Source organism: Neltuma alba, unplaced genomic scaffold (genome assembly GCF_004799145.2).
Source record: "Neltuma alba isolate B1F8T4 unplaced genomic scaffold, ASM479914v2 tig00012478_pilon, whole genome shotgun sequence".
NCBI lineage: Eukaryota > Viridiplantae > Streptophyta > Magnoliopsida > Fabales > Fabaceae > Neltuma > Neltuma alba.
The window spans coordinates 41,030-51,587 of record NW_021636953.1 but is presented as its reverse complement, the minus strand read 5'-3'; the positions used below and the strand labels follow the sequence as shown (position 1 = coordinate 51,587).

The 10,558-nt window shown below is 33.0% G+C and overlaps 1 protein-coding gene and 1 pseudogene across 1 annotated transcript; both read left to right on the top strand.

Annotated features, from left to right (window-relative positions):
* Positions 1-889: 889 nt before the first annotated feature.
* On the top strand, positions 890-5,318 carry LOC114727494 (protein NRT1/ PTR FAMILY 5.4-like; annotated as a pseudogene).
* A 1,997-nt stretch (positions 5,319-7,315) lies between these two features.
* LOC114727492 (protein NRT1/ PTR FAMILY 5.4-like) lies at positions 7,316-10,369 on the top strand. Its single transcript, XM_028914192.1, has 5 exons — positions 7,316-7,409; positions 7,543-7,760; positions 7,880-8,134; positions 8,617-8,888; positions 9,541-10,369. Exons 1-5 carry the CDS (start codon positions 7,316-7,318, stop codon positions 10,367-10,369), a joined length of 1,668 nt encoding a protein of 555 aa, XP_028770025.1.
* Positions 10,370-10,558: the final 189 nt, after the last annotated feature.

The following is a 10,558-nucleotide window of genomic DNA, read 5'->3' as shown; positions in this document are numbered from 1 at the left end:
TTCACCCCCATACTAAAATTAAGCTCAGTGGTCCAATATTTTGCGAAAGGTTCAAAACATACACATTTTTTTTTTTTGCCAGGCAAAACATATATGTTAACATGTAATCAATATACTAAAGCTATATATATTGCATTTAATTAATTTGTGCGTACTTGCAAAGTATCATTAGAGAATAATGACAAATCCCATACCTGAAAAGGTAAAAAATGATGGGTATGTAATGCTTATATATTTTTTTTTCGGGTGAAAGACAATGCTTATATAGCTAATCCAACTAAACAACTTATCTTTTGGCCAAACAAGAAAAAACTAAACAACTTATCTTTTGGTTAATAGATAGCTAAAAATGCAATTACTCAAATCTCAACGTAGTAGCAGAGTCTAAGGATGCTTGTTGGTGTTAACATGAGTTAGCTAACTTGACTAATTAATAAATAAATTACATATTCATATATTTGGAGAGAAAGCGACCTAAAAATTTCTGTTGTATCCTTTCAATAGCTGGAACATAGGAACTTCTAATCTTTCTTTTTTTTTTAAAAAAAAAAAAGGACGAAGGAACTTGAAATAATTCTTAATCTTGTCAAATTTAAGTAGAGATGCTTGTGAAAATGCCATTTTGAGATACATGCGACTTCTGCGAACACAATCCTTTTGTTAACATTTACAGCCAAATTTTACCTTGACCCCTGTTGATTTCTTTATTGATACGTGCCTAACCATTAGATATATCATATAGCTAACGACTACAGAGATGCATACATATTATATATATTGTGTGTGTTTGTGTGTGTTGAAACAAGCACATATATAAATATCTAGTTGATCAAACATAAACTCTCACAAGGTTTGTTGAGATTTTAGGTTGTTTCATAGGTAAGAAGCAATGGATAGCAACAAATCAACAGTAAAAGCCAACGGTTCAAGTAATCACAAATCCTCCAAAGGTGGCTGGAATGCTGCCATCTTCATTATATGTATGTTCTCTCTTTCTAACCTCTTCTTCATCGCATATTTCATACTTTGAAGTTCTTTTTTGTTCTGATTTGAACTTCAAAACTTTAAGTTAAAAGAATAAAAAGATTTAATTGTATTTTTGCCCTAAAAGTACTCCAAGTCCAATTGTAACAGAGATCTAATGTTGACTGTTAGTCTGTTACTATAAGATGAGATATTTTTTTGGGCCCAACTTGACCCAATGTTACCGCGAAAGTATTCCTCGAGGAGCTATTAACACCTGAGAATTCTCAGAGGAACAACTGACACCCCAAAAATGTCTAGCTAATTAGGCATTTTCAGTTAAAAAAACCTCTCAGACTATTCTAGTAGTCAACATTAGGTTTTCGTTAAAATCGGGCAACATTACACTAATGTTGAAAGATTATGTGTTACATTACTCCATTGTTTTTTTAAGGTGCCAATTGCTCCTTCAAGAATACTGTTCAGATAAAGTGAATTACGTAGTTTAATCCAAAATAAGATAATTACAAGAAAAAATGTGTATACATATATACAAAGTGAATTACACATAATTAATTTTGTTGAAATAAATGTAGTTGTGGAGATGGCGGAGAGATTTGCGTTCTTTGGTCTACTAGGAAACTTAATAAGTTACCTCACTAATGTTCTGAAAGAGCCAACAGTGACAGCTGCAAAGGATGTCAACACATGGAATGGTGTCTCCTTCGTGTTTCCTTTGGTCGGAGCCTTCATCGCCGATTCATACCTTGGTCGTTTCATCACCATTATCATCTCTTCCATCATCTATTTCTTGGTACATGCATATTTTTTGGTGTTGCATCTTTATTATTGGAAGAGCTTATCTATGCGGTCGATAATAATGGATTCACACTTGAAGAGAAGATCATTAAGATGTCAAATGTGAAACGAGGAAAACCCATATCAGATAAAAGCGGCCTATTCGTAATGTTAGCAGAGGGATCTGTAAACTCACAGCCCTAAGATTTCGAATTAAGATAAATATATTAAAGAACTAATTGACTAATTTGAGTAGATTAAAAAAATTTGTTAAGTTAGTTATTTATAATAAATAAGTATTATCTTCTCTAGAATATCCTTGCTAATAATGTATATTAGCTAAAACTATATATCATTTGATAAAACTTTCATGTGCAACTATTATAAGGACTATTTTGAAAAAAATAAATAAATATGAGAGATAAAGTATATTAGGGTCTTATATTTAAGACCAAATTGAATATCAAACTAGTTATGATATACTACCTTCGGTTCTTAATATAAAACCCTGTTTGACTTTTATTTTGGTCCTAAATATAAGAATCCAATCCACTTTATCTCTCATATTTATACATTTTTTTTCCAAAATAGCCATTCTAACAATAATAGTTCTAGTTAATACACTTGATTAGTAAGGATATTTTAGGAAAGACAACACCTATTTAGGACAAATAACTAACTCAACTTACTTTCTTAATCTTCTCAAATTAGTCAACGGGCTCTTATAATTACGACTGGAGGTAGTATTAAAAACCAGAGAAGTATTTAGTTGATTCGGTTTTTGACGTTTTCCAACCAAATCAAACACCGAATCTGACAAAATGTTTGCATCGACTTGCGTAGGGAATGGTTTTGCTGACAGCATGCATCCGTGACAGTGATTCCTCTGCAGAGTCGAAAGTTAGTGTTATTCATAGCACTTTACGTATCGGCGATTGGGGAAGGAGGGCACAAGCCATGCATCCAAACATTTGCTGCTGATCAGTTCGACGAGTCATCGGCTCAAGAGATTATGGCTAAGAACTCTTTCTTCAATTGGTGGTTCTTGGGCATTATTATTGGTGCTTTGTCTGCCATTGTTGGTGTTATTTATATCCAGGTATTTATTATTTCATCATTTTTTAATTTTTTCCCTCTATATTATTTATAATGTATGCTTGCAAAATCATTCAATAATTTGATCTTAATAATTAACGTTATACATATCATGGAATTTTTTTTTTTTGCCCCATTTCATGTTTTAGTTCCTTGCGGATGAAAAAATTGCATTGAAGAGTTGCCAATAATGATGATCAACAGTGCTCAGATTTGATCGATACCAAATAATTGCATAAAAAAATATACTTTTGATTACGTCTTTAATTTTATACTGATTTTTAAATTTAATCCTGAACTTATCTTTTTGATGAAATGATAATCTCATAGTTGAAAGAAAAGAGAAATAATTTCTTTTTATATTATTGATTGTTGGCAGGACGTGGTAACAAAAATTAATATAATTCCACGCAGGTACTTTTCACTAAGTAAGTTAATGGCATTAATGAGGGTTGAATTTTTATATTTCACAATTGGTTTCGGGAAAAAACTTAATAAAGTTATAATATAAAATTGAAACATATGGTTCGACTTGATATAATTTTTCCGGTAAAAATTATAATTAACTCATCATTAGGTAGATAAAATTTTGGACAAGAAAGACTATATGCCGATATGGAGTCTTAGTTATTATTATTATTATTTGGCAATTCATCTTAGTTATTTATTGCGTCATAATTCTATGCATTTAGGATAATGTTGGATGGGCGTTGGGATTTGCCATATTAGCAGCAGCTATGGCTGTGGCATTTGGCATTTTCTTGTTGGGCACTAAGAGGTATAAAAGACAAGGCCCCCTGGGAAGTCCTTTCACCGCCATGGCACAGGTGGCGGTAGCCGCCGTTCGAAAGCGGCGCATGGATGAGACTCGCCACGGAAGAGGTATTTGTTATGGGGACACAACCATTGGCGGCATACTTATGGAGCCTCAGTCTCTGACTTTTGCCCGCACCGAACATCTCAAGTAATTATCAGCAATTATCATTATTTAAATTATATTCTCTGTTTTTTTTTTTTAATTTTTGACATGGGTTTAAATTGTATGGCTTCTATTCAGAGAATGATATTTGGATCCCTTGCAAAGAATTATTGATACCCATGATATACTAAATTAACTATCTTTTGAAGCAGGAATCAAAGTATTAATAATTTTCTTACAAATTAAAGGGGTCCAAATATCATTTTCCATTTTTTACATTCAGCATTATTATCTTTAAATTTAAAAAAGAAACCAAGTTTATTTCATATGTTTGCAAGAAATTAGAACAGTTTTTACATTTACATTGATGTTTTGGCTAATTAATTAAATATATTGGGAAAAAAAAAAACAATTGTGTCATGTTTCTAATGAAAGGGATTGGATGCCACATCAATGATGCAAAGATTATATCAACCAGGAGAGATTCCTCAATGCCAATTATTTTCAAAAAAGCTAACGTGGTGGTATTCACAAGAAACAAAAGTGCTTTAGATGAGTGTACAGTACAAGAAAACAAATAATAATTAAGTTCCATATATTTTATTTGCATCATGATTAAACTTTTTCCCTGAACATAGTCATGATCTTAATTATCATTAATATATACATATATATCACGTGCATAACTTAATTTACACTTTTAACATGTTTCAGATTTTTGGACAAGGCAATGATCATTGACGACTTTGATGCAACAAGCAATAGAAGAAATCCATGGAGGCTGTGTTCATTACACCAAGTGGAAGAAATGAAGCTAGTGATAAGCCTCATACCCATATGGCTAGCAAACCTGTACAACGGTATAATTGTAGCTCAAGTCACAACTTTCTTCACCAAACAAGGAAGCACAATGGATCGATCCAGTGGACCCCACTTCAACATCCCACCAGCTTCACTCTTAGGCTTCACTTTCCTCACTGTTATTATCATAATCCCAATCTATGACAGACTGTTTGTGCCTCTCATAAGAAAATTCACAGACAAACCTACAGGCATCACAATACTTCAAAGACTAGGCATTGGCTTATTCCTTTCTGTTCTAGTCATGCTTGTGGCTGCCCTGGCTGAAGCCAAAAGGGTTGAAATAGCGAGTGATCATAATCTCTTGGACGATCCAGAAGCAATATTGCCAATTAGTGTTTGGTGGTTGCTTCCTCAGTACATTCTGAGTGGAGTTTCTGATGCTTTTGGGATGGTAGGGCTTCAGCATTTTTTCTACGATCAAATGCCTGAGTCTATGAGAAGCATAGGGGCTGCACTTTATATTAGTAATATTGGGGTCGGAAGCTTTATAAGTAGTGGTACTATATCGATTGTGGAGAAATCAAGCGGAGGAAGATGGCTTGGGAATAATCTGAATAGGTCACACCTTGATTATTTTTATTATCTGCTTGCTGGTTTAGGGGTTTTGAATTTAATTATTTTTGTTGTCGTTGCTAAGCGGAATGAGTACCAAAAAGCCGTTGAAAATTACAACTTTTAAACAATATTTAGGTAGGCATTTTCAATATGTAATTAAGAAGCAGCATTGTTTACCAACTTGAAAAATAGTTTGGTTTGATATAAAATCTCAGACATTTGATTTTGATTTATGATAATTTTAAGGGTTAAAGTGTTAGATTTTGAAGTAGACCAGGTACGGTGAAGTATATTTCTTCATAATACATTTATTGCTTATTGTACAGAGTCTAAAAAATGAGCACTGTTCACGGCTTTTGAATAGTGTGGTTTATCAGTATATAAATATTATATATTCTAAAACATTTATTTATTGTGCATGTTTTAAACTTGTTTTATGTTATTGTTTGCCACCCAGCATGCACAAAGCATTTGAGTTGTGATAAGGAATATAGTTATATTTCTTAGGGTTAATATAATTTATGGTCCCTCCATGTTTCTCTCATTTTGGTTTTAATCTTTCAAGTTTCAAAGCATAAGTTTTAATCCCTTAAGTTTCTTTCCATTTAAAATATTGGCCCTTATAATTCAATAAATTTCTGGATCATTTTGCTTTTTGAGAGACCAAAATCTCTGATTTAAAACTTTATGGACTATAACCAAAACGAGGTCAAATTTAAAAGATTAAAGGTTATATTAACTCTATTTCTTATTATTTTTTGCTTTTGTGTTTTGTCTTTATTATTTGCTTTAATTTTAATGATCGTGCTTTTGCTTCTTTAATTAGTTGGGTGTTTGGAATCTTTTAAAATAGTACTTTTATACAATTTAAGATAAAAATTTTCTTGCATATTTATCTCACATTCCGTAAAATCACTTCTACAAAGCTAATCAAAATACCTCTTAAATTTTGTTGGAGAGATGAGATTCATTTCCTCCTGTGGTTCCGATCGTAATGTTCAGTGCTATATCTGCACTTGCAGGATTGATAAGCTAACATATATGAACACTAAATAATCTGTGAACAATAATATAAACATACATAGCGAAATATGTTATGCAATAGTGAATATAGATACATAAGCATAAGACAACAAATCTTCATGTCTCTCATAGTATTTAATATTTTATTCCCTCCAATCGTTGTTATAACGACATTCAGCATCTTTCGTAATATACTAACTATAAAACTTCCTAAGTAATTAACCTAACTTCTCTAACTACTAATGACTTTTATTTAGAGTAATTTTGATATTTTATAAAAAAATGACTAACTTTAATTAATTTAATTGATTTATATAAAGTTGTTATTAGGCGCTTATAATAAGGATAAGAGGAAGTATTTTGTATGGTCAGGTGGAGAAGTTGTAAAATTCTTCCACCTGTGTTAGAATTAACTAAGCTTTGTAGTCAGCTAATAATAAATCCAAATAATCTTAATCACAAGTATAATTAAGGATGTTAATCAATTGAGATGATATTTTCTTTTTGCTTGATGTTTGAACCTCGGGACCTCCAAATTAAATCTTCATAGGTTTATCATGGAGACCAAATTTAATTTGCTGGTCAATTGATCAGATGATATTTTTTTTGTTGGAGCTTGAGACATATACTATAGAGCTTCCCATAGAGTTTAATTAGCTAGCACATGTTGATAACAAAATTACATCGATCCCTGCGCGTGTAATGATGTATTTGGAGAGCGAGCGACAAAAACTTATGTGATTGATAGAAAATCTCTCGTATCCTTTCAATAGCAAGAATACGAATTTCGCAAATAATTAAAAAAGAAAGGAAAAAGAAAGACAAAGGAATATTGGCTGTTTGTCCCAATCAAATCAAATCAAAATGCCATTTTAAGATGCAACTTGTAGAAAAACGCTATCCCTTTGTTAACTTTTACAGCCAAAAAATTGATCTTGACCCCTGTCAATTTCTTTACTGATACACACATAACCATTAAGTATATGATATAGCCATACCACACACAATTAAAGCTAGCTGAAACATTTCTAGTTGATCAAACCTCACAAAGGTTTCTTCAGACTTTAATTAGGTTGTGTTTCATATAGCTAAGCAGCAATGAATTGCATGAAATCTGCAGTAAAAGGCAGCAACAGTTCAAGTGTTCACAAACCCTCCAAAGGTGGCTGGAATGCTGCCATCTTCATCATATGTATATATTCTCTCTCTCTCTCTAACCACTATATACACACACACATATCTATATATGCTTGATCACATGTATCACAATAAAGTCTCATGAATTAATTAAGAAGCTAAAAATGTGTTTGTTGAAATGCACGCAGTTGTGGAGATGGCAGAGAGATTTGCGTTCTATGGCTTAGTTGGGAACTTAATAAATTTCCTTACCAATGTTTTGAAAGAGCCAATAGTGAGAGCTGCACAGACTGTGAACATATGGGGTGGCGTCTCCCTCGTGTTTCCTTTGGCGGGAGCCTTCATTGCTGATTCATACCTTGGTCGTTTCATCACCATCATCATCTCTTCCATCATATATCTCTTGGTACTTACATCTACACATTTTAACAACTAACAATAACAAAATAATAAGTGTGTTCGGAGAATCCGACCCATCAGATATAAGCAACTTGATCTAAATTTTGTCCCAACTTATGAACGCAGGGAACGGTTTTGTTGACAGTATCAGCGTCGCCAGTGATTTCTGTGCAGAATCGAAGGTTAGTGTTTTTCATAGCACTTTACACATTATCGATGGGAGAAGGAGGACACAAGCCATGCATTCAAACATTTGCTGCTGATCAATTCGACGAGTCATCGCCTCAAGAGATTATGGCTAAGACTTCCTTCTTCAATTGGTGGTTCTTGGGCATTGTCTTTGGTGCTTTATCTTCAGCGGTGGGTGTTACTTATGTCCAGGTACGTATTACTCCATCATTCCTCATATTTGTCCCATTATAATACTCCCTCGAATCCTAATTAAATATAAGAGCTAAATAACTAATTTTCAAATATTAAAAAAAAATAGTTAAGTTAATTAGTTTTTTGTAAGAAATATGTATTGGTTTTTTTTTCAAGTACTCATTTTAATTATTTTTTTTTGGAAACTATACTCCCTTAATGAAAAAAACTCCTTTAACATACATGAGTAATCAATAGGGAGAGTTTAAAAAAAAGTACAATTTTAGGAAACAAAATGAATTGAAGTTTATATTTAAAATAAGAGAGACCGAGTAGTTGCAAAATAATACAAAATGTGGAGTTTTGACCTTTTTTTTTTTTTGAGAGAATGAGTCATCAATTAAGCAAGATAATTTTTTGGATAAATTATGTATATTAATTAATTATTTTGTATGATCCAATATCTTAGTTATTGTTTTGATGGCAATTTGTAAATTCAGGATAACATAGGATGGGACATAGGGTTTGGCATTATAGCCGCGGCTATGGCCATCGCATTTGGTATTTTCTTGATAGGGATAAAGAGGTATAAAAAGCAAGGGCCACTTGGCAGTCCTTTCACTACAGCGGCGCAAGTGGTAGTAGCCGCGGTTCGAAAGCGGCGCGTGGATGAGACTCGTGATGGAAGAGGTATTTGTTATGGAGATACTGCCAATGGCAGCATACTTGGGGGGCCTCAATTTAAGACCCTTGCTCGCACTGAACATTTTAGGTACTCTGAAAATTTATCATTTAAATTATATTCCTTTTAGACGTGAACTATTATTACATGTGTTGAAAAATGAACCAGCTCAAAACCATGGTTTTTTAATTAAAAAAATACAAACACCCTTAGACATGTCAAAATAATTACAGAGAATTACTATAAGGTTTCAAATAGAGAATAATTACTAAAAAGTTTTACAACAACTAAACAGTTTGTAGTGACAAGTTTTTATGACAATATTTTTTAGTCACTCAGTCATTGAAATTTTTTTAATAATTATTTTTCTTTTTTAGGACCTCATAGAAATCTCTCAATATAAACTCAAGCCAAAACATCCTTATACACTTTAAAATTAATCATGAACCCAAAACCATACCCATGTCATAAGTTACCAAACATCTATCTTATACATGCCAAAATCAAATGGTTATCTCATAAGCTACCGTCACCAACTTTTCATAATTGGTTTTGACATGAATAGGTTGTTTGGTTCATAGTTGATTTTGGTACATACATGGGTCTATTGGGTTCATAATTAATTTCAGCATTTATAGCGATGTTTAAATATTCTTCAAGAAAACCATGGTTTTGGCGATCTCGTAATTGATTATAGAAGTAATCTAAACAGCTTTAATAAGTCTTGCACATTTTGCTTCAGGTATTTGGACAAGGCAATGATAATTGATGATATCGATGCATCAAGCAACACAAGAAACCCTTGGAGGCTATGCACATTAAACCAAGTAGAAGAAATGAAGTTAGTGTTTGGCCTCATACCCACATGGCTAGCATTCTTGTTCCTCAGTGTAATTGAAGCTCAAGTAGGAACCTTCTTCACCAAACAAGGCAGTACAATGGTGAGATCTATTGGACCCCACTTTAATATCCCCCCAGCATCACTCTTAGCCTTCCCTTGCCTAGCATCTATCATCGTAATCCCAATCTATGACAAATTCTTTGTTCCTCTTATGAGGAAATTCACAGGCAAACCCACAGGGATCACAATACTTCAAAGAATAGGCATTGGACTGTTCATTTCTAACTTATACATACTTGTGGCTGGCCTAGTTGAGGCCAAAAGGGTTAAATTAGCAAGTGAGCACAATCTCTTGGACGATTCAGAAGCAATATTGCCAATTAGGGTTTGGTGGTTGCTTCCTCAATACATTCTTTGTGGGGTTTCCGAGGCTTTTGCGATCGTGGGTTTTCAGCAGTTGTTCTACGAACAAATGCCAGAATCTATGAGAAGCATAGGGGCTGCACTTTATATTGGTAATTTTGGGGTTGGAAGCTTTATAAGTAGTGGTATTATATCTATTGTGGAGACAACAAGCAAAGGGAAATGGCTTGGGAATCATCTGAATAGGTCACGCCTTGATTATTTTTATTATTTGCTTGCTGGTTTAGGGTTTTTGAATTTAGGTCTTTATGTCGCCGTTGCAAAGCGATACGTGTACCAAAAAGCCTCTGAAAACTACAATTTATAGAATTAGAATTAGATTATATTAGATTAGATGGGCCATTTTCATACCTTGAATATGTAATGAATAAGCAATATAATATTGTTCACGACTTGAAAATAGTTTTTGGTTTATTGATGCTAATCTTATACTCCTTCCAGTTCAAAATATAAGCTAAACTTTATCTATTACGTTTATCAAGAAACTAATTAAAAT

What these genes read in the sequence shown, in the direction of transcription:
- LOC114727492 (XM_028914192.1), top strand. Translation starts at nt 7,316, where the DNA reads ATGAATTGCATGAAATCTGCAGTAAAAGGCAGCAACAGTTCAAGTGTT. An exon ending in TGGGTGTTACTTATGTCCAG is followed by an intron (nt 8,135 to 8,616) that starts GTACGTATTACT and finishes TTGTAAATTCAG; the next exon opens with GATAACATAGGATGGGACAT. An exon ending in GCTCGCACTGAACATTTTAG is followed by an intron (nt 8,889 to 9,540) that starts GTACTCTGAAAA and finishes ATTTTGCTTCAG; the next exon opens with GTATTTGGACAAGGCAATGA.